Here is a 24768-nt window from a genome sequence, read left to right as displayed (position 1 = left end):
CCTGACACAAAGTAATGAATCAGGTAATAAGAGAGAAAATCCCCGCCCCGATCATTCTCATATAAACGTTATTGTTGCTGCAATGTTGGAGCTTTTTATTTATGCAAACCTTGAGGAGCTTTGCCCGGCTTAAATCAAAATATTTACGACCGAAAATGTTTCTCCTTCAAAGAAGTGAGCTGTCTATAAGCAACTGACCTTTTTCTTCTGAAGACTCTACTCTTGTTTGACAATTTCCTCATGACATTGGTTTATCTGCTTTTAAAATACACTTGCTGACAAAGAGGAAACAACCTCAGTGCTTGGTATTACCTGCAAACGATAGCTGCTTCAGACGGGCATTGGAACGAGCTTCTTGAACTTTATCAGTCAGTGATTTCCAGGCATCTGCGATTAGAAAATGGAAGACAAAACAATAAAAGAAGCTTTGCATCTATCAGACATCAGGAGTAACCGGAACAGCTGCTCGGCATGTCTCGATTGTCTTCTCATTCAGTCAGGTCTGCAGCGATGCAGCCAAGTCCAGCGGGTGTGAGTGCACGCGCGCACACGCACACAGTACCAGCCATGTGGCAAATATAAAGAGAAGCGCAATCAGTGGCCATAAACTCATTATTTCTCCTGTAGTTATACAGTTTTCACCCTCTTCAAAAAAACTTAATGGTGCACAGGCAAATAAGTTGCTTTAGCAATGACTTTTGAAACAAAATTTAGATGACCTAATGCCTGGTCTGTGTTCATTATTTGCTTTGTCCCACCACTACTTTATATACCAACAACACTATTGGTCAATGATTTCAAGACAAAGAGGAACAATGCAGACATTTAACACAAACCAGGCACTCTGGCATAGGATTTTGTTCCAAAGCTTTATCTCTAAGAGAAGACAAGTCTATTCTGGAGACGCTTGATACAGAGATCACAATTTCTCAAAAAGCATCTTTTGTTTTTAACCTCTGGGAACAAAGCTTAGAGAAAGTTGCAACCAGAAATCACTGTCCTCACCTTCAATACTTTCTGCACAGATCTGAAAACCGTCATCACTTGAGATCTCGAAAACTAGTCCTTTCTTTGGCTTCTTCTCACCAAGGCTTTCTTTCCTCTTTTGTTCTTGCTGCAGCCAAAACATAAGTGGGGAGCTGAAAGTGCCTTCCTCCTCTTCAGAAGCTTTGGATCCTGGAAGACAGACAGACCAATATGAAGATACAGTTGGGCAGAATGAAGTTTTATTGTACCTCCCACCACCAAACAAACAGATACCTAATGGTGAAAAGAATTTGTCCCTGATTTGAACAATGGATGATTATTTCTAAGAAGCCACCAAACGTAAGTATCGTTCTTGAGCTGCCTCCCTTATCAGTGTGCCTGAATTACTCCCTAGCTTTGAGATCCTTTTCATGCAAACCAACTCCTGGTTGCTTTAAAGCAGGGATCCCGAACGCAGTGCCTGCGGGTGCCATGGCGCCCACTGGAGCACTTTTGTGCACCCGCAGGACACCCCAACGCTGAAATGCCGCCGAGAATCGTTGCGTTCTCGGCGGCATTTCAGTGGCGGGGTGTTCGGCGCCCGCCACAGTCTTCTGGGAATAGCAATATTCTAGTCCCACAAGAAAGGTTGGGGACCACTGCTTTAGAGGTTAATACAATCTGTAGAATCTGTAATGCAATTTAACATCTACCTCTGCATGGAGAACAGCATACACTATAGTAGTCAGCTGTACAGTTTCAGCAGAATCCACGTCCACATGCAGGCATGTGGACTCAGCCAGAACAATTCTGCTAATGATATTAAGTGACTTGTTAAAGTTCCACAATAATGGATTACCTACTGAACCATCACCAGTGGCAATGGGAATGATAAAAGGGGAAAACAAAGACAGGTCTTTCCATGAATCATACTCCAGGGGAGCTACTACAGGAATATCAATTTCTGGTGATGATGAACAGAAAGAAAACTGCAGTTAATGGGACAACAGCTTTACCACAACCATTTTAATTCCGTTCTCTGTATACGGGCACGAGGGTGATAAGCAGACTTTAAACTCAACTCCCAAGCAAAGTCTAGAATAGGACTTTCTAAAGTTTAGAACTGTTCTGGAGCTCTCATTTCCTGATCAAGAACTGAGGTCCTGAGCATGGATTTACATCCCTTTGGAAAGTGGAATCCAGATTACACCACAGCGGGAGAACATAAAAATCAAAGCTGCAAATTTCTACAACTACAGCCACACACGCAATTCACATTTCTGTGACCGGAACGTAACTGCCTCCAGAACTAGCAGAAAACCTTACAGGGGCTGCTAAGAGTTCTTTAAAGCGGTCAAACAGGAAAAGACTCTATATAGTTCAACATCAAAGGCTGCCAAGAAACTGTATTTTTGGAAGAAGCGACATACCTGTATTTTCTTGCTCATTTGCTGTGTTCTGCACTGACTGTGGCTCTGTAAGAATTGCCATTTGCCTTGGGGAAAGGGAGAAAATGAAATATCATGCTCGGCAATAAACCCCCCCTCAGAAGGCAGCTCCTGTTTTTTTCTTTGGCTGATCCATCTAACCAGTTGGGGTGGTTTGTGTTTCACAGAGACAATGTCAACTTGAACATTTTTAAATTGATTACATATAAAAATTTCCAGTTTCTAACAGAACACAGTTTAAATAATACTCTTATTCCAAATATGTTTATAAGAGTTTTTCAGTTCTCTGGTAGATTTTTATAAGGATCCTTTCAGAAAGGAAGAAACTGACTGTGCAAGAGAACAGTGAACCAAACTGCATGCCTGTGACTGAAAGTACCTCTGTATTCACACCCTACACATTACCGTAATAATCTTTGTACAAAATATGCCTTGAGAGTTATATTGGAAAACTAATAACTCACTGGTCAATGATATCATGGTGAAATGTATGTAATCCATAAACCACGAACCACACTGCCCTAACTAGACAAAAGTTGATTACACCCCAGAACTTCACAATGCCTTATACTGACAGACTCAAGGAGCTCAAAGGCAAGTTTAAGGAGTGATTTGATTACAGTCTATAAGTATCCACATGGGAAATAAATACTTAATAATGGGATCTTCAATCTAAAAGAGAAAGGTATAACATGAGCCAATGGCTGGAAGCTGAAGGTAGACAAATTCAGACTGGAAATAAGGTGTACATTTTTAACAGTGAGAATAATTAACAACTGGAACAATTTAGCAGCGGACGTGGTGGATTCTCCATCACTGAGAATTTTTAAATCAAGATTGGATTTTTTTTTAAAAAGATCTGCTCTAGGACTTATTTTGGAGGCGTTCTATGGCCTGTATTATATAGGAAGTCACACAGTAGTCTCTTCTGGCCTTGAAATCTATAGGCTTGTCTACACTACATAGCTTTTAGCCGTTAAAAATTGCACAGTGTAGCCACTGTTTGTCGGCTCTCCTGCCGACAAAAAACTTCCACTGCCAACAAGCGGCGTTAGCTTTGTCGGCAGAAGCGCTCTCCTTCACACAGGCACTTGTCGTGGCAAAACGTGTGTCTTTCGGGGGGCGAGGGGGTGAATGTTAACACCTCTGAAAGACAAAAGTTTTGTCATTCTATTGACAGTGTAGACATAGCCTATGAATCCATGCACAAAGGATACAAGCTGGAAAAGGAAAAAAACTAGTTTTTAGATTTCAGTACAGAAATTTTCATGTTACCTGTAACTACAGTAGGTACAAGGGGCCTGATTCACCGTTGCATAATTTCAGCTTTATGCTATTATAACACTTAGCATGCATTCACACTACAGAATTAACTTGATTCACCCTCGTTATTTCCACCGTGTACGCATTTCACAACGGTGAGCGGCCTCGCTACAGAACAGCCACCAAGCTTGGGGGAGCAGAGGGGCTGTAGTGGCCTTTATCCACACCCGCACTCTATTCACTTGTGTGTAGCACTAAGACTTCCTGGGACCTGGGACACATCTCATGGTTCATAGCACCACCGTGCAATTCTATGAACGTTTTCGGTGTACTGAGAGAGAACCTATCCGTGCCTTTTGGGGATCCTGGGCAGAAGTGGTATGAACCTGACAAGTCATTAAAGTAAATCAGTTCTGGCTTGGTGCACTCAAAATTTCTGTCCATTTCCTTCATTCCAACTTGGAGGCAAGGCCTGGATCTAACTCAGAAAAACAATCTATAGCAGGTGTTGGCACTAGTGCAACTCTCATTTTGGCAAAAATAGGAAGAAGCAGGGCATATGGCATGGTGGGCAGCAGCCTGTCACCATGCAGAAGTGATGGTATGCTTTCTCAAGGAGAGCAAAAAGCTTCATGCAGAGCAACTGATTGGCAGTTCCGGATCAGGCCCTCAAGCACTGAGTGATGAGACTACATCACCAAGCAGCCATGAGACAACTAAGAGTGGGCCACACTCCCGGAGTTGTGTGAGAAGCTCCTTCCAAGCAACTGGCAGAACACTGAGAGGCCTCTTCTTCGAGGCCATTCTAAAAAAAACTTGAGCTTTATGCCAAAGATAGATCAGTGCAGTTGCTGGTACTGGCAGCTGAGTGTGACTGTGAAGAACAAAGGCTCAGCAGGCCTAGATGTCGTGGCATGGGACTCCTGGTCAGGAAATAGACAGCAAGAAAAGGCCATAGGGTAGTAGCCCCAAAGGATGGTGGGCAGGTACTGGAGGACTAATAACCCTCAGAGGGTTGCCAACTTTCTATTTGCAGAAAACCGAACGCCCTTGCTCCCCGCCGCCTCACCCCTTCTCTGAGGCCACGCCCCCTGCTCACTCCATCCTCCTCCCTCTGTCATTTGCTCTCCCTCCACCCTCACTCACTCACTCATTTTCACCAGGCTGGGGTGCGAGAGGTGGGTGAGGGCTCCGGCTGCGGGTTCTGGGGTAGGGATGGAGATGAAGGGTTTGGGGTGCTGGAGAGGGCTCCGGGCTGGGGCAGAGGGTTGGGATGTGGGACGGGGTGAGAGTTCCGCCTGAGGGTGCAGCTCTGGGGTGGAGCCAGGAGTGAGTGATTTGGGTGCAGGAGGGGACTCTGGGCTGGGGGTACAAGAGGGGGTTAGGGCTCTGGCTGGGGGTGCAGACTCTGGAGTGGAGCTGGGGTTTGGGGTGCAGGAGGGGTCTCAGGGCAGGGGGTTGGGGCGCAGGCGGGCGTGTGGGCTCCGGGCGGCGCTTACCTCAGGCAGCTCCCGAGAAGCAGCGACATCTCCCTCTGGCTCCTAGGTGGAAGCGCGACCACGTGGATCTGGGCACTGCCCGCATGCGCTGCCCCCTCAGCTCCCACTGGCCACGTGGGAGCTGCTGAGCTGGCACTGGAGGGGGGAGCAGCGCTCAGAACCCCTGTGGTCATCCCTCCACCGAGGACCCAGAAGGAGATGCCAGCAGCTTCCCAGGAGTCATGCGGAGCCAGGTAGGAAGCCTGCCTGCGCCGACAACCAGACTTTTAATGGCCTGGTCAGCACTGCTGACCTGAGCCACCAGGGTCCCTTTTCGACCAGGCGTTCCAGTTGAAAACCAGACACCTGGCAACCCTAGGCCCTCAACTGTTGTGTTATGACACTGGCCTGTGGCCACGTTATAGACAGGTGGAGTTAGTGGCTCTTGAGGGAAGCTCAAGGTCTGTCCCATTACCTCAAGTCATGACAGCTAACTTGTTTTACTGCCTACACCACACACAGGTCATCACATGAGTGACAGGTGGGTGGGGCTGTTTCTGTGGGTAGGTGGGTGTGCATAAGTGGTTTGAGTTATTACGACCACCTCATGTTAACTTGCTAGTGAAGACAACCCCTTATGCTGATTTAAATCTGGAATAACAGCAACAATTAATCAGGCCCCAAAGTTTTCAGACAGAAATGTGGTTTTCAACTTGACAGTGTCCAGTTAAGTAGATCTATTTTTGAAGATTAGAATTGTTCTTTAATATTGCAGTTTAAGTGTCTTCCTTTAAGACTCAATCACAACCAGGACACGGACAACTATCAAACGTTTCCACTAAAGAACTGAGAGTAGATTTTTAAAAAGAGGTAGTCAGTCCCCAGAGGAAACAATCCACCTGACAAAATCCATCACAAACTGGCCCCTGGATGACAGTCTTGAACTCATCTCTAGAATGAAGCAAAGCAATCAACTGAAGAAGACTGGGGAAAGCTTGCACTACTGTATCCATTCTGTGGATATCAGATTTTGACCTGTAGGGTTGCTAACCTGGTAGTTTTTACCAGCCCTAAAAAAAGAATTACAAATAACATTTAAAAGCCACAAGTATGCAACTATTTCTAAGCATTTACTCCTGAATCAAGTATTCAAAAATCAGCTGGTTTCAACTGAAAATGAAAAAATTCTTATATATTAACGTTTATTTCTGTGACATTTATCACTGTAACATGTGCTCTGATTATGTTATTACAATGAATCTTGTTCTACTAGATTAAACAAGGATTTAATATTGTGGCTAACAAGTGACATACATTCCAGACTGAAAGCTACCGGGGTATTTTAATTTACAACAACAGCAACAAGTACAAGGAGGAAGAACAGAGTTTTATTTTGTTTATAAGGTACTGAATATAAACCAGCAAAACCTAATGGGAAAGGTTTGTTTTAATACTTACCCTGCAGGCTGCCCAGATGGCTTTTGTGGTAGCTGATCTATACTTGTATCTTGAATGTCTGCCTTCACTGCAGGAGTCCTGGAACAGAAAGATTTGGGATAATTCAAAAGACTATACAATAAGAATTTACTGTAACCAAGAAATAATGGATCTAGTGGGACCTGCCATAAGTGATTCACCATTTCAGCAAACTACAAAAATAGGAACAAATGCTACTGTGAAGCCAGAGGACAGAAAGTAGATCAAATTGCTAGTGCTTTAGGTCAGATTCAAGACTTGCACTTTAAAGGGATGGAGTACTCTAGGATCTTTACAAGGATGTTTTTGCATAACCATAAGCATGGAACCATGGGTCACTCCATAAAGGATGGTATGCTGGCAAAAAAAATAGCCTAAAATATTTACAAATAGAAGACCAATTATGTCTAAAAGATTGTGGATCAATTGCTTTTCAAAACAGACTTACAGTACTGAGTTAAAAACATCAAAGAACTGTAGAACTGAGTCATCTGACCGGAGTCATATGATCCAACTAATCGGAGTTAAAGGTCAAGGGACCTGCCCAGTACTTTTGGGCAGGTCCCTTGACCTCCAGGAACTGCAGTGGATTGCTGGGTTGCCCTTGGTCAAATCCCTTATCATATGGACTGCTGGCAATGTCACACAGAGAGAATACTTGGGGACTTTCTGAACAAAAACGTTAAGTGTCACATTCAGCACCCAGGTCCACAGTCCTTATTCTCCCTTCTTCCTACAGATCTGCACCTCAAGTAAAATCACCAAGACACATGCTACTTCAATTCAAAGACTGGAAAGAAATTGCCATACAGTGAGACACTTGAGCTCAGTCTGTTTAGCTTATCAAAATAAATCACAGAATTATATAAATATAGGACTGGAAAGGACTTAAGAAGATTGAGAGTTGGCTTGATTACAGTGTATAAGTATCTCCACTGAGAGAATATACCAAGTAATAAACTGCTCTTTAAAATAGGTTTAAATTCTATAAACTAACATTAACTGGCAGTTGTGAAAACATCCCAGAACCTGGTGGCTAAGTCATGTGCTGTTCCTGAAGACCAAGAACCATTGGCTGGAAGTTAAAACCAGACAAATTCAAGTTAGAAAACAAATATTTAAAAAGTGGGGGCATTTAACCATCAAAACAAGCTACCAAGGAAAGTGGTAAACTCTCTTCAAATGCAGACTGATTGCTTTTAATGAAGATGTTTTAGTCAAACACAAGCTATTGGGCTCAGTACAGGAGTAATGGGGTGAAATTATTTGGCCTGTAATATATATGATCTGACTAAATTATCTAATTAGTTCTTTGGCCTTAAATTCTATAAACATTCCCTATAACTTGTGATTCCTCTTTCCAAAGGAAAGAGAGAAAACTCAGTTGCATGATGAAAATGGAGTGTGATTACTGACATTAACTGGCATACAGCTTTAACCCTTTAATTAATTAAACAACTAAAAAGACATCTGTCCAAGGCTCTAGAAGCATTAACACACAATTAACCATATAATTAAATCTCAGCAGCATTAACATACTATTAACAATATTTAATGGGGAGTATTCTACTCCCGTGACATTTTAAAATTGGACCATGGCATTCAAGAAAGAGAAGCGAAAGGGCAAAATATAGGGCAGAATGAATTCAAAACAATTTACAAACTATATGTAGGGATACCACTTCACCAGCCACTAAAATATAGACATTTCTAAAAGTGAAACAGGACACAGCAATACCACACAACAATTAGGGTGTGCAGAATCCCATTGCCACTTGAAATAGCAGGGGAATGTGGGAAGGCAGACTGTAATAATCCAATTAGAAATTTGGCTAGGATGTTAGGGACCAACTCTCCTCTTGCAAAAAAGTACCATGGGATCTTCAAGTGATTACAACTGGTCAGTGGCTCAGTTTTAAGTTCTACCTAAAAAGCTGGTCTCGCAAGCAGCATAGTACTTCTGTAGGAACATACCAGAGCAATCTCTTGGTACTGGCTTGGAAGACTGCAACCTCCTCAGACCACCACCATTTCCTATAACCACCATGTCTTCCTTGCAGAGTTTCAATCCAAGTTCTAATCAGGCCAAATGCTGCCAGATTTTAGGATTAAAAGTATATATCGATAGATCCAAAGCACCTATCAACATGATAGCTAACCACTAACTAAATTATAGCACAGCTAGAGGTACCATGTTCGCAAACAACTTTGCTCCCCCAAATAAATGGTTACCAAAAATCTGTCAGGGCTGTCCATCATGAATTAAGGCAAAGACTGTGTGTTGATTTCTTTAGAAATCTGCTTTCCCTGTCCAGATGTCCATTGATGGCAGTGAATGCTACTCTAGAATTTACTACTAAAGGATTCACTATGAGAAGATAAAAAGGAAATTTGATGTGGGGACCAGTGCAACAAGAGCCAGTTTTTTACCACGGTAACAAAACCTCAAGCATACACAAAAGCAAACACATGTTTCTCTTACCCTGCAGTTGAGACTGGGGATACAGCATTGGCCCCTCTGTCTGGAATGTGTACTTCAGGGGGACTGGTCCACATGTGAGGAGTTTTATGCTTCTTTCCATTCCCTTTGTCTAAAGGCGGTTGAATTCGTTTAATTTTTGGCTTCATTTTTGTGGGACCAAGCACTGAGCTGCTTGCAGACTGTTGGCCAGATGATGGGGAGCCTCCAGGCGAAGCTGAACTGGCATGCATTACAGTTGAGGAAACCTTGCTTTGCTCGAGTCCTGTGTTGTTAGGAATGTCCACTAGCTGTGGAAAGCTTGACAACTGAGGTGCTGAAGCAGTGGCAAGATCCAGCTGAGAAGAAGCATTTTTGATGGCTAAAAGTTGTGTCATATGCTGAAGCTGATAAGGACCTTCTGGGTCAGTGGATGATTGAGCAACTGTCATGCCCATAGTCTGTGCTGAAGGCAATACACATATGCTTGATGCAGCTGTCATTGCTGCTGTAGCTGGAGTTTGTGACGTCCCCAGTTGTGAAAACATCCCAGAACCTGGTGGCAAAGTCATGTGCTGTTCCTGAAGACCAAGACTTTGCTGACTGGCTTTGATCAAAAGATTGCTTATTGAGCCAAGGTCTCCCAACAATCCAGGGCTAGTTAATGTTACAGAACCCTGTCCCAAAACATGGCCAGGTACTGACCCACCAGTGCTAGGTGCTGCTGTGGCCTGCATGGACACAACATTCAGCACTGATGAATTTGATGCTAGTCCCGGCACTGGCCCTGTCGTGAGGTGGCCGGCCTCTGGTCCAATAATGCTGGGTGAAGTGCCAACTGCCGCAGCAGGGGCTGCTCCCACACCTTGGGGCAGCAAAGACGCTTGCTCAAAATACATGACTCCAGACTTAGACCTTTTAATAATATTGGGAACAGTTCTATGGGGTGTCGAATTTCCAAGGGTCCCCAAATCTAATGGGCTGTTGGAAAGTTGGGAGGGAGCAAAATTAATCAAAGTCATGTTGGAAACCATCTCAGAAGGCGCTATGGCAGAAGGGGTTCCAGACGGAGCTAGCTTTTTATTCTTTCGGGACTGCAGTCGGGATATTGGCCTTTTCTTCCCAAGGCCAGAGGTCGGGGTGGTAACTGTAGTGCCAAGGTCTGTCCTCTGGCTTGCTTCAGACACTAAAAGCTGAGGATCAGGAGGTGGCTGTACACCAATAAGGAGACCTGATGCAGGACTGCCAATATTTGGTGGGAAACCACTCTGAGTAGCTGTGGGAAAGGTATGCAAATGCTGGTGATGGGACATAGGCAGCAGTCCTTTGCTAGTAGGGGGGAATAAAGACTGAGATGATGGCAGGCTTGGATTTAATTCCGTAGTCAATGTAAGTGCACTTCCCATGGGCCCTAGCACTGAAGTATTGGTCTCCATTACGCTCTGTGTGGAACTACCAGAAGGAGTCAGCTGTATTTTTTGTGTAACACCATTGGGAAGAGTCTGGAGGACATACAGAGGCTGCATATTTTGATTGACTACCAGAAGTTTTTCAGTGGCCGGTTTTAGGTGGGGTGGGGTTGTCTGTACTGCAGCATTAGAGATCTGAGATGGACCAGGACCGTCAGTGGAGTTTGGAACGTATTTTTGGTTTTGAAGAGGAACAGAAGGAGAGACTGGCACTTGGAGCCCAGGAGTACCGCTGTTCCTAGTTAAATCCTGGTTGCTGCCATGTCCTTGCTCTACTGGGGCGCAAGGTGGGCTGGCTATGTGCTCTGCATCTATGTGACCTTGGATGAAATGATCAGGAGTCATATGTCCTTCAGGGCTTGGGTCTACCCCTGGGCTTAAAAGAGTTGCATCCCCTTCACCAGAGGCAGATTTTTCTGTGACTGTAACTCTCTTCTCTCCAGATTCTGTGGAAGGTAAAGCCAATATAGACCTCTCTCCCGAAGATGAGAGTGCAGACTCTGAAATTACAGCAAGCCTGTTGCGGTTTTGGCTGGGCACAGTAGGACTACGAGTAGTTAGAACGGAGAGATCTGATGGAAGTTCTAAAGGCAGCTCAAACTGCTCCTCTGCCGATATAGAGGAAGAAACACTACTATCCACTGGTTCAGCAGTTGGCAGCTGTTGAGAAAACACTTCAAACAAACCCATGTCCTTGCCACGATTACTATCAAGACCTAGCCCTTCCCCCAGTGTTAGAAGTTCAGATGAAGATGACTCCGGGCTTTCTCCTAAAGCCTGCATCGATGGTGTATTCTTTAGTACAAAGTCCATGATGTCCGAAGGGAGAATGTTTCCACAGTCATCGCTATTGTTATTGTCAGAGTCTGATTTTAGCAGTTCTGTGTTAAAAGTATCCAATAAGTTCTTATCTGAGGGTGTGCTAGCATGAGCTCTACGGCCTGTGTCCAAGGAACTCAGCTGAGCTTCCAAGGAATCCTGACCCTGTGTTTTAACCCTGCTTACAGCATGGCAATTATCAATCTTTGGGTCAGTTTTATGGCCAGTAGAGCTCTTGGTGACCTGTACTTTCTCTCCAGCTTCTTCAGCTCGATCAAGCTTTAAGTTTTCAGTCCCATTTTCTTTGCCACTTCTTTTGGTTACCTGATTTACTTTTCTTGTTGTTGCTGTAACACTTGTATCACTTTCTGTTCCATCATCCACACCATCTAGCTGGGAGATTTTTGGAAGATTGCACTGCTCCTCCTCCTTGAATAAATTATGGGATCCAAGCCTCTCTTCTGCACTTGAGGAAACCACTGTCCTAGTGAAATTGTAGTAGTACAAATCATCTTCATCAGAAGTACTTAAGTCATCTGCACCATCTACTTGTCCTTCTGCAGACCTCTTTCCTCGCTTCTTCCCAGCTGAGTTGCTGTAGAATGGAATGTCTTCCTCTCCATAAGATCTCACACCATACAAAGGAGTTAATCCAAAGAACATGTTAGATCTTGCCCGAGCACTTCGCCGGGGATATCTCCGCTTGTAGGAACCATCTTCCTGAGCTTTAGTTCCATCCTGAAGCATCAAGTTTCTGTCTTCAACGGGCAGATTCGGATAAGAATTATTTTGAGATTCCTGGGTAGGAGTATCACTTGGACTTCCCTGAACAACATCTCCTTGGCTTCCAGAAGTTGAAGACAGTTCTGTCACAGCAGTTGGTTCTGCACCCTTACTCTGCGATTCGGCATCACTTTCTTTCTGTGCATTTTTAGATTGGCTTTCACTTTCCATCTTGAGAGGAGTCAGGGTTACTTTAACTGTGCGTTTTCTAGGAGCCTGCACTTCCTTGGAGGCCACTTCAACTTGCACCAATGGAGCTTTAGATGCCCCTTGTGCAGGTGGAGACTTATCCCCAGTTTTCTCAGCAGAAACATTACTACACAACCTCTGACTAATCTGTTCAGTTGCCAAAACCTGATTGATAAATTCTGGTTTTAAGCTTCCTTCATCACTGGCTGTCACTTGATTTGAGTCTGTAAAAGTTTTTACAGAATGTTTCTCTTTGAAAGTGTCTTTTGTTAACTTTTTTCCTTTCTGTCGTCTGTCTCTGCAAGCGGAAACCACATGCTCACTTGATGCAGAAGACCTGCTACTTATTCCAGCAGGCTTTAAGTTCTTTCCATCTATGTCTTCAACAGAAGAGATTTTTTCTGGTTGTATGAGGTCCATATGTAGGTCTCTATCTTTCCTTGGGCCTCTCTGATGAAAAGATGGAAAGGGCATTGTATCTTTGGAAGAAAGTGTTGCAGAAGAAGGTTCTTGAAAAGTTCCCTTTTTATTAACGTTTAATTCTATGCCTGATGTACTAAGCACTTGGGTGGACATTTTAGTATTCCCAGGTGAAGCAAAAATATGAGCTGAAGAATCTGAGTCCTTTGAACTCGACAATTTTGTCTTCTCTCCCTTTGAAGATGTACTTTTGGACATCAACTCTGAACTGGTAGAGTGTTTTATTTCTAAAGACTGAGATCCACCCAAATGACAAGTTTTACTTCCACTTGTAGCTAGCATTCTTGGAGAGCTTGAAGAGTTAGGGCTATTTTGAGCTAACGCACTTGAAGCGCTTAAATTCACTGACCCTTTGAAGCTGTCTATATTTTTTGCGCTTGATTCATGTTCTGATGAGGATCCGATACTAGATACTCCAGGCACAGTGTGTCTGGAGTAAGAGTTCCCAACTCTGGTGGGAAAAACCATTCGGAGTTTTGACTGCTGTTGTGACAAAGAGGAGGTACTCTGTCTCCTAGAGCCAATGCTTCTAAGTCCAGATGATAATAAAGGGTCTCCCACTGTTACTATTTCATGGGTCATTGGCGTAGGACTTCCTGAAGAGGACAAGCAGGGAAAAAAATACAGTGAAACAATATAGGTATCACATAGCCAACACATACATGCAATTTGATTATACAAATGATGCACATACCTAAGAAATTCAACAAACAAAACATTTTAGAAATACTGTCAAATAAAAAATAAGGCTGAAGATATGTATTCCCCAAAAACCAGACTCTTTGTAAACATCCAATATAGTCAGCTATGCATCTTTTGACGCTAACGTTGATAATTTCTGAATTATACCCTATAGGGTTCGATGCTATACAATTTCAAGTCTGGAATTCAAGAACTAATTATGATTTACAAAGTCACCACAAAAGTTAAACAAATGACTCCAAAATAACTCAGAAGTGTTATTTTACCTGCTACCCCTCACTGCTGGCAACATTACACATGTTAATAGCATGTCAGAGCATACTAGCTTCAGGACAACTGAAGAGGATTACTATTTTGTCTTTAAAACTAAATTTGAACTGATGCTTAATGTAGGTTTTCAAAACACTTTGGAAAGAATTCAATAAGTATGCCCCCTCTTTTTGACTAAAACTACACTTCTATAGATCTTTCATCCAAAGGATTTCAAAGCTTTTTATAAACTTTAGTCCTCAACTTTGTAAAGGAAAACTTTCTAACCATTTTAGAGAAGACAAAGACCGAGGCACGAAGAAATGGTGAAGTGACTTGGTCTTGGTGGCAAAACTCAGAATAAAATCTTGGAGAGTTCCGAGTTCCAATCTCCTGCTCCAAAAATCACTAGGCAAAATTCCCTCCTCTAAGATTTCTAAACAGTCTGCTTTATGTAGACTTCTCTGAATGTTTTAGTTTAAAAAATAAATAAATAAACAAATTGTGACTCAATATTTGACCTCTTTTTAGAGTATATTCTACTTGAATAGATCTGTTTGGAATTAATCTAAACCGGGGTAAGAATTTCAGAAAGATTCCTGCCACAGAGGCAGCTATGCTTTCCACTGTAAAAAGCATCTGTAGAATCTAAAGAACACATGGTCACCACACAAAAATAGTAGATCACCCAAGACATTGCAATTCTGAGTCTCGCTAAAAAGTGCCATTTAAAGTTTTTGGGACCTTAATAAGCCAGAACTATGATCCCTGGTGAGAGCTATTACAATTCTAGAGCCTTTTCCTGGGCAGATTTTTGTTTTGAGTATGCAGTTCTTGAAAAATAATCTCTCCTGCACATCCCCCAGAATCTCTCTTCTTCCCTCATGTCCCATTTTGCATTATCATCTCCACAACAAGCAAACTGAGCATCTAAAGTGAGCAGAACTTCTGAGAAACAAAGCACGAGACAGACAAACAAACAACAAAAGAAAAGCAGCACAATACCTGCAGAGGGCAAAGGCCTAGACCCAGGAGACCGCTGTGTTAGGGGATAGATTGGTGTCCTGACCCTGGGACCTTTTGCGATCAGAGGATAGTAACAGGAACTGGAGGTCTGAGAATGCAGGGGACGATCTGGAGATGGAGGGTTTACCATTTCTGGTGTATTTTGACTCTCTTTGGATAGAGTTTCTGCTGCAGAGTAAGAGTAATAAAAATTCAGACATTAAGAACTAAAACCCTGGAGCATCTGTTGCTGTCAAGTTTCACTCAGAGAAGTCAAGATACATTTTTTAAACAAAACATAAAACCACTGACATCTTGTATTAGATCCTCAGGAAGTAATAGTCTAATTTCTCTCTCCTAAATACGTTTTTTCAGCTGAAACACTTACGACAAAAAACACACAACATAAAACTAATTTATGACCCACCCATGTGGCAGCTTCACTAATACTTTGTCCTGGGGCAACGACCTTGTTTTTTTACATGTCAATAAAGACCCAGGAACACCTTTGTCACTATAGTAATAAGAAAGCCTCCTGACTCCCAAGCCTTGGCTCTAACCACCTACTTAGGTATTCAGTGAAGCAATGCGTACCAGAGGGGTATATATTCTGGTGTGCCCCAACTGCCCCATGTAGACCCTACTGACATACTCGAAAAGGTATCCAGTGCCCGCTGACGTAGTTCTTTCTGAAACAGTACTAACATGCACTAGGAACCTTTTAGAAAGCATTAGCTGTGTCTACACAGGGCAGTTACAGAGCAATGCTTTGGATCATCCTGCAATTTACACCAGTCTAGTGCACACTGCCACAGTGTGTAGACAAACCCTTACTGTTCCCTTCTGTCCATAGACTTGCACTACAGTCAAAGTCCCCATGTATTCTTCAGCAAGATTGATTTCAATTCCACAGCAAGGCTCAAAGGGTTCTGTTGCAGCAGTCTGGGGGCAGAAAACTTGAAATTCTGTGGCAACTGTATTTAAATGAAGGATGTATATAATTTGTTTTTGATCTAAATGGCCTAGGACCTGCCTACCTGAAAAACAGTCTCTTCTTCGGCAATATTGCCACAGTTGTGATTAAGAGAGACTTGAACTGGAGCCCCAAGGTGATAGAATATTTTCAGAGAGATTCATTGTTTTGGGAGCTATCCTCACTCTAGGTCAGAACAACTAGGTTCAGTTGATCTTCAAGGTGCAATACAAGGCTTATCTGAATACTCAGGCTTTTGGGGATGTACGGCTTGAAGAGGAGAGGAATTTTATTGGAGATTGTTGGTGCATTTAGCTGTTTCAGGTTGTTTTTTATTTTTGTCAGAGGTGCCTAAAATAATAAGACAGACGCCCTTTTGTGTATGTTTTTAATATACTGCAGGTTTTTGTACTGACAACGCATAACTGCATTGTAGAAGTTGTCTGGAAGTGAAGCTGGAGGTTTTGACAGCTTGGAAGGAGGTAACTGAGGCTGTCAGCATCTGTGGAAGAGTAGGAAGCAGTCTGGAATTATGGAACAGGCATAGCAGTTAGGTGATTTTGCTAAAACTAACAGCAGTGAAATATTTACCAATATTGACATTTAAAGCATAATTTCGGTTTCAGAGTTAACACCCCTGTGACAAATGGGTCAGTTCACAACTCCCAGAGCTATTGTTTCAGGCTATCTGAAGACTGGAAGGCAATGCTGCATCAGCTTGGGTTCACGTTTCCAAGATTACCTATGCAACCATGAGTCCGAGAAACAATTTTTTAAAATAAAATCATAAGATACTGGAGCACACTTCTGCAGCACAGAGTGCATTCTGTGTCAAGTTCTATGTCCAAGAACGCACAGGACAAAAAATTCACTTTTTGGAATATCCCTCACCTGCTTACTAAAAATCATGAGCCATGCGGTTGAAGAAAAAAAAAAATATACAGAGGATTTGCCGCTAGAAAAGTATCTTAAGAAACTTGCCTGTTGGGGGTGCTGGACTATGAGCAATGGTCCTGTTCTCATCATGCTCTACAGTGCTATTGATATCTGGCTCTATGACAGGAGGTCGACATTCCATGATCTTACAAGTATACACACAGCGCTTCCGAGCATCTGTTGTGCTCCAGTACACCCTGGAACACCTGGAAAATATTTAGAAAATAAAATAAATATTGTCACTAATGTAGAGAGAGACCTCCACATTCCTGTCTTCAGTTTTCATCTTCTCAAAACTCTGGAGGCTATATGCTTCCTGTACTATTTGGAGTCATTCCAGCCAAACCCCAAGGTTCTTGAGCAGTTTTTGCTTAAGCAAGCTACCAAAAGCTTCAATGGAAATTTCCCTGAATAAAGACCTATGGATCTAGCCCTTGACTGATAAGAAGTACAGTAAGATCTACTCAATGATGAAACAGTTTGTACTTACTGATAACCAATGGGGAACAGCTTGTCTTCACAGTCTGACAGATCATTCAGAATTCCTAAGCAGTCTATAGTCATTGAACCTAAACCAGAAAGAGAACAAGAAGAGTTCTAGAAGAGAGAGGAGATCAGATTCCAGCACCAAAAGACAGAACAAATGCCAAGAGACACAGGCCTTACCAATCATCATGTGGATGTTTTCTGGCTCCAGGCCACTAAGAAATTTTCTTCTCAAACTGATCCCTTCGAAGTCCACAAAAACTCTTCTAAGAACTTCAAACCCATTCTCCGGTACCACCTAGAGCAAGAACCCCCCCCCCCGCAAGCAACATATTAATTTTAAAGGAAACATTATGCATGTTTCACACAGTCTCGCTCAATGGATACGTGATTTGGTCTCTCAGATGGAGCTGTGTGGAGATTTATACAGCACTTGCCCCACCTGTTCAGAGCGCTTAGTCACATCACTAACCTCTCTTCCCCACTAGTGTGTCAGGTCCTTACTCTCATGAAGGACACATTCACCTAAACCTTTTAAGAAATAAAAATGCTGATTGCTAGTTCTCCCAAGCCTTAGACAAAAAGGGGTGTGAGTGTGTGATCTCACCTCTCCTTTGATCAAGTCGCGATGCCGCTGGCAGTACACTTTCTTATCGTCCAGAAAGACACAGTTCTTGGCTCGGGAGCACATGAAGTGATAGTTGCTTGTGCAGGAAGTGAGGCAGCAGCCTACTGTGGCGCCCGACTTTTGGCAGAACTCGCATCTCTACAAAGCCGAAGCGTGGAACAATGACAAAGACGCATTTCTGAACAAATCATCACGTCGCTATCACTTGTTTCTTTCACAGAACGAAAAAGGGGTTTAGACTTTGAATGAGCTTGTGCTAATGAAAGTCAAAAATTATACAATGAGTTATTTTGCATAGGCTCACACCCAAAAACCCATCCACAGGAGACAGAGCGCACATGTGCAGGCGGGTGGAGGGGGAAACGGGGTGGGGGTGTTGTGTTTGCAGGGGAGAAAGAAGAAAATTCCCTGAAGAACATATTAATTTCCACCTAAACTCTGGGTCCCTCAAAATCCACAGAGATGCCATCTTGCTTACCCTTCAGGACAAGAACCACACAGGTATTCTTGAATGAAGCCTGCACAACTAAGTTGTTCATGTGCACCCCTGACCTAGAAATGGCAACTACTCTCTCCTGTGGGGCTTGCTGCTGACCAAAATACAAGCACAATTTATCACTATTTTTGAAGCTTTAATATGAAAACCATTGTTTAGGGAGAAATGATGCAATACCAAGATTTGGCCAAATTACTTCAATTTGATTTATGCAATTGCCTTCAGCCCCATTTCCTTTCTTCTAGAAAGAAAGCAGCCACTGTGTCACAATAAGAAGGTTACTCCATTTTCCAAGTCTGGTCAGAATTTAGAAAAACCTTTTGCAGAGTTTATTATATGGCTCTCTCTGTACGTGAGAGCTCTAAAAAGTAAAGTGAGCTGTAGCTCACGAAAGCTCATGCTCAAATAAATTCGTTAGTCTCTAAGGTGCCACAAGTACTCCTTTTCTTTTTGCGAATACAGACTAACACGGCTGTTCCTCTGCAACCTACACTGGATTTTATGAATATCCTCAAATGGCAAGCAGCCATTTCGGCTTAGTCAAAAACTTATTTTGAACTAACACCCTTCAGCCCAGTTATCCTGGAATTTTGATCTAGGAATAGCATTTTTCTCTTACCCAAGCCTCACTAGAATCAAGGCAAATGGAGACAGAGATGAACCAGAAAGTCCTAACTATATATAGCCGCAGTTCTCAAACTGGTTCAGGTTGCAAACCCATTTTAATGGGGTTGCCAGGGCTGGTGTTAGACTTGCTGGGGCCTGGGGCTCAGGCCCAAGCCCTGTGGCTGAAGCCCAAACCCAGGTTGTGGGGGTCAAGCTTTGGCCCCTCCGCCTGGAGCATTGGGGCTTGGCTGGGGTCAGCCTTCAATCCCCCTTTCTGCGGTCATGTAGTAATGTTTGTTGTCAGAAGGGAGTTGCAGTGCAATAAAGTTTCAGAACCCCTGATATATAGCATGCATCCAATGAAGTGAGCTGTAGCTCACGAAAGCTTACGCTCAAATAAATTGGTTAGTCTCTAAGGTGCCACAAGTACTCCTTTTCTTTTTGCGAATACAGACTAACACGGCTGTTACTCTGAAGCATGTAGTTATATATTTCATATTTTAGTGCAACATTTAGCCGTGCAATTGACATCCCTCGTCACTGCTATTTATTTTAAAATAAAAGCCATGGTTCTAAAGTGCTGAACTCACAAAGAATTTGTTCATGGGAGATTCCCCTGAAAAATTCTGAGTCCATAAAGTGTTGCCCTCCTATTACAAGCAAATTAACCCTTTGGTCTCCAACATTTTTCCACACCAGGAGCTCACACTGCATCAGGAGGAAAAGTAGGTTTTCAAATGCCAGCCAGCCTAAGGACTAGCTGGGGAACATACTCTATGTTACAGACAGTGATAAAACTTAAAATCAGAAATCAGATTAATAATAGGAAGGGAGAGGAGGGAAAAACCCCACAAGAATTCTTTAGATGGACTCCAGTCTCAACCCTAACCAAGCCACATTTGCTTATACTCACCAACTGCTTCCCTCTGATCACAGCCATGTGTACATTTTTCAGAGACCCATCATCATCCTCAAACACTTCTGCTGACCATAAAGCACAGTTTACATGTGTCCATTCATTCTGGCCAATGTACAGGAGACGTCCAGCATCCTAAAGAAAAACATGCAATAAGTAGTTTTTCAAAGATTCCTTAGGACAGTGGTTTTTCATCTTTTCAATCTTTTTTCATTTGCAGACCCCTAAAAATTTTGACGGGATGTGTGCACTCCTTTCAAAATCTTAGACATTTCAACGAAGGTTGAAAACCACTATCCTAAGGTACAGCAATGCACAAAGGATCTCAGCAGATTTCCACTTGTACTGGATTTCAATCCACCCAAAAAGGAAGTTTAGCAAATTAGCACTAATCTCAATTTAAAAAAAGGACAGCCTAAATAGTAGTTAAGCTCCAATTTTAACCTGTTACATGCTCCATAGTTCTCAATGTGGTATTGGAAGCTGAAAAATTAAACTTTTATATCTACAGGTTTTCTTTCCGCGTCCCAGAATCAGAAATATCATCGGAAATGAGTGCAGCTCATAATTTCCCTCCATGCATTATTTGGTGAACTCATATCAAAAGGGTGACTCTTAAAATGCCAAAAAAAAAAAAAAAAAATTAAAATCTGGAATGAAAACCAAACCACTCTTGATCAGAACAAACCAGGCTTAAAGAAAAAGGCAAGCAATAATACTTTAATATTAAACTATGAACAGAGAAATCAGTCAGCATCTATCCTGTTATCAGTGGCAGCTCAAAAGTACATCCAGTGTCACAGTCTGTCACTATTATAGAGAGAAAGCTGTGTAGGTACTTACGTTAGCACTGTCATCGCCATATTTCAGACAGAGTGCACACTGCCTGTTGTCTTCTACATCAGGAGGTGGATTAAGTTCAGGGCTATCCTCCCGGCTTCTATCAGAGCCTTACAGCAAAAAGAAAAAATGTTTATTCTTGGCAACTGGTTCTTAAAGAGAGAGTGGGGGAGGGAAATACTTATTTAGAAAACTTCTCAGTTTAAGAGTTTTAAGTGCACAAATGTAGAAGAGTCAAATAGCACCATATGCAGCGTTCATTACCAGCCTGAGTGTTTTAAACCAAAGAGCAGGGTCAGTAAGGCAGACCTCAGGGGCTGCATGGCTACTTTCTGGGGAGAAATGAAAATGATAGTGGCCATGGCTCAGCAGAGGAATCCCAGACAACTGTTCAGGTTAAGTTATTTTAAGGTGTTCCTTCACAGCCTCCTTTCAGGCCAGGCACTTCTATGTATTTGTCTCTTCCTGGCCCAGAAGAGGCAGGTAGAGGGACCAGTAGAATGTCAGGTCTCACACCTAGTCCCCTAATCCTCCTCATGGGCAGGGAGAGAAAAGAAGATGAAAAAAAGACAGCCACCACCCCAACGGCTGAGGCTTCCTGTGCAACAGTACCATGCTATAGGGCTGCTCCCATTACCAACTGGAACCTCCTTTGGTCTTGCTTGTGGTGTCTATCCTTGCAGCTCCTGGTGTCTTTAATGGAGCCACTCTTCTTCTGCCTTTGGCACTGCTCTGCAACTTCAGGTTGCCTTCTGTATCATGTCCCTGCCACTCTCCTCCCTGCCTCCCACCCCAGCCGCCTATGTCCTGCTGCCCTCTTCTCCTCTCCCCACAGTCGGCCCGTGTGCCCAGTTTATTTGAGTGGAGCTGCCAGGATCCTGGATGTGCCTCAATCAGCTCTGGCAAAACAGCAAATATGCTGATTGCTTGATAAGGTTTGAACTTGCAAGAGATCATGAAACCATTCACAGATTGTTCAAATACACCCAAGAGTTCTCTAAAAGAATGAACATGTACAAGTCCCTATGTGGAGCTAATGCAGTCTGCCCCTTGGCTCTCAAGATTTTGAAGAAGGATGGGCACACCAGGGTTTGGGCCATCTGTCCAGGGATCTGGTTTCTTACTAGAGATAGGTGGTGTCGGCGGATGCAGCGGTGTTGGTGAATCTGGTTCTCCAGGCCCTTTGGGTTTTGGAGCTGGAATGATTTTCTTCATCAAAGGGGGCTGTTCAGTGTGGTTATTCTCTTCACGCTCCTGCCACTGAGCATAATTATGGTCAAGTGAAGGGGGCAGCACTGCATTCGGCAACATCCCACTGCTGAAAACATAAAGAGGAGTCAACTGTCAGACCTGGCTCTACCGAGTGACCTGGACACTGTAAACAACCTATAGTCTGTATCCAGTTACAGTTCCCTTCAACACTTAAAACCTGTATATGCTCTCAACTAAAATCACTACTACCAATCAGTTACATTTCAACATTTGTGTTGCTGTCGTCTGTTTCCTTCAGGGATGATATAAACACAGAATGAAGGCTATGCTAGACAGAGGGCAGCTCACACCACATCAGCACACACTAAACCAGGCTCTATATCATGCTTTTAGTCTCTCAGTTTCAGAAGCACAAAATGCATCCAATAAACCCATCTGGGAATCTGATTGTTTTTTTACTATTAAGTAACAGCATGTTTTGTTCTTTTTTGCTTTGACAGCTGACAAACTGCAGGGTGCTGATCCTGGATGCAGAACAGTTACTTACTTGCTTGTTACTTTATTTGGCTCCCAAAACCTGGATTTTTTTACACTGAACCATGGAAAAACACGCTCCATTTGCTGAAATAAAAAAATGCTAGATTAGAATATAAGAAAATATTAATGAAAAGATCCAAGAAATTCATCCAAGATCCACAGGAAATGTGCAGATCTCAGGTTAGTCAAGAAGACTTCATTAAAGTTGAGAACTCTGCCAAGGTACTACTTAGTTCCCAAGGACAGCCAACCAAAAGCTTAACCAGAAAGAAGCTAAGTACACAGAATGTGATGAACTCTTTGAATTCCAGTGGCAGCACAAACAGCTAATCTGGAAGTTTGGGAATCAATGGACAATTATTTTTTTTTATTTTTTATTTTTAAAAACAGATCATTACATAGAAAGCAGCATTTAAAAATAAACTATATTCCTCACCCGAATAAAGAAGGACTTGACCATGCTATTAGCTTTTTTAACTTCTGGCTGCCCTCCATCTGAATTAATGGCTGCTTGAATAATCTTCACAATATCGTCACTAAATTCCAACTACAAGAAAACACACAGTTCATATCAGCATGTTACCCTCTTCTGCACACCTGCGACATCTCCAAATCCTTAGTCCACACGGTAAGCCCGCACTGAATGGGATGCTGCTCCTCAAAAGGTCAGATCCTGCCCCCTTTACACCTCAAGTCGCACACTGATTTGCGAACTGACTGGTGAGGTTGCTTTTAAGTGATGTGGAACATTCCCTCACCCAACACCGAGAGAAGCAAAATCAAAGTGTTTTATACAGTGTCTTCGTCAAGTTTTGCGGTTATTTTAAAGACACACAGCATGTGGTTGCAGTGGAAATAGAACATACATTCAAAGGCAAGACTATCTTAAAATGAAAAAGCTTCTGAAAAAAATAAAATTGGTAAGATTAGCACATTATTCAATGCTGGTTCCCTACAGAGCAAGCCGATTCAGTTACATTATCATTTGTACATATACTGCTCCCAAAACTTTCTTCCTTCCAGATATGAATAATTAATTTCCAGAGAACTCAGGTGAAAGCAAAATCAATGAAGTCACTGGACTACATATATTTAGTTAGAAGTAACACACAAAGGTATCCTCTCCTGTTTTCTTGGCTATAGATTTTTCCACCAGCAACTGTAACAATTGTAACCAAATGCCTTCTCAGTGTAAAAGAACATGTAACAAAATGGTGTAAATTTAATATTTTAAAGGTTTCCCTTTAATATTATTTAATATTTAATATTTTTTAAAGTTCCCTTGTTCAATAAAGATAGGACTTAGGCATTCTATGAGCTACTTCACAACAGATGGTGTTATAGTCACCAGAAAAGGGTATTTATTATAACTGAGCAATTGTAACAAGAAGGAGATGTTACCCCCTAACTTTGACATACCACGGAAGCGTAACCTCCTTGATCCATTTTTCTTTTCACTCCTTCCAGGTCCAGAGGCTGCTGCTCCTCCTGCTTGCTGACCTCTGTTAGAACAGGAGGATCTGGACCTTCAGGAGAACTTCTGGATGGGATACTCTCTTCTGTCTCAGGATTTAAATCAGGTGGCTTGGCTGCCTGTTAACATTAAAAGGAAAAGGTCAAACATTCTATATTCAGCGTTATATTGAGTGTAAGTCACACTTAAACACGCTAACTTTTTCTTGCAGAAATAAAGATAGGGTGACAAAACAGTCACGTTAGTAGTAAGAACAGTAGGCTCAAATGGACAAAGCTCTGAGTCCCCCTCAAAAAAATAAATGGGGAAAATGTCTCTTTTTAAACTGATTCCTTCTGCTGACTTCTACCCTTACTCCTCATTCAGACATGGTCACCAAATTCTATAAAACAATTCACCGAAGAACTAAAATGTTGTGCAATCTACAATAATAATTCCCTTTGCTATTTCACGGTCAATCTTTATTCTTGCCCCTCGCTCACACCCTCCTGTTTATTATCTCTTTCTGTTTTGTGTCTAATTTAGACTCCTTCTTAAGGCATTAACCTATCATTTTTATCCAAAATAACATGCTCACCTATTGTGCTGTACAAAATAACTTTCTGGCAAGCTGCCAAAGTTTTGGACCAATTTTCAGACCATTCAGAAATGCAGCCACACAAATACATGCCTGCGGAACACCACTGCCTTCACATAATACTTTGTACTTGTACAGTGCTGTTCCTCAAAGTGATTTATAAACATTAATTAAGCCTATCGTCATCCTGTGTGGTAAGTAAACATACTCCATTTTACAGAAGGATAAAATGAGGCAGAATGGAGAAGGCACTTATCCTGGGTTGCACAGTGGCAGAGTAGGGAATACAAAACAAGAGACCT

The 24768-nt window shown here is 42.5% G+C and overlaps 1 protein-coding gene across 7 annotated transcripts in view; it reads right to left on the bottom strand.

Annotated features, from left to right (window-relative positions):
- Positions 1-24768, bottom strand: part of KMT2A (lysine methyltransferase 2A) — an 88181-nt gene that overhangs the window by 9670 nt on the left and 53743 nt on the right. For 5 of the 7 annotated variants that reach the window (XM_048827291.2, XM_048827293.2, XM_048827295.2 and 2 more), the window contains 16 exons: positions 23835-24008; positions 22852-22962; positions 22426-22499; positions 21791-21984; positions 20670-20776; positions 19824-19961; positions 17788-17946; positions 17361-17478; positions 17185-17263; positions 16740-16900; positions 14786-14974; positions 9114-13425; positions 6614-6691; positions 2397-2461; positions 1006-1176; positions 313-387 (listed from right to left, as the gene is read on the bottom strand). In XM_048827291.2, the coding sequence (XP_048683248.2) occupies positions 313-387; positions 1006-1176; positions 2397-2461; positions 6614-6691; positions 9114-13425; positions 14786-14974; positions 16740-16900; positions 17185-17263; positions 17361-17478; positions 17788-17946; positions 19824-19961; positions 20670-20776; positions 21791-21984; positions 22426-22499; positions 22852-22962; positions 23835-24008 (6205 nt within the window). The remainder of the gene's footprint in view (positions 1-312; positions 388-1005; positions 1177-2396; positions 2462-6613; positions 6692-9113; positions 13426-14785; positions 14975-16739; positions 16901-17184; positions 17264-17360; positions 17479-17787; positions 17947-19823; positions 19962-20669; positions 20777-21790; positions 21985-22425; positions 22500-22851; positions 22963-23834; positions 24009-24768) is intronic. The other 2 variants (XM_075122254.1, XM_075122255.1) reach the window with 1 other exon arrangement.

This window comes from Caretta caretta, chromosome 22 (assembly GCF_965140235.1).
Source record: "Caretta caretta isolate rCarCar2 chromosome 22, rCarCar1.hap1, whole genome shotgun sequence".
Lineage (NCBI taxonomy): Eukaryota > Metazoa > Chordata > Testudines > Cheloniidae > Caretta > Caretta caretta.
The sequence above is the reverse complement of the archived record's forward strand: the minus strand, read 5'-3'. Positions and strand labels throughout refer to the sequence as shown.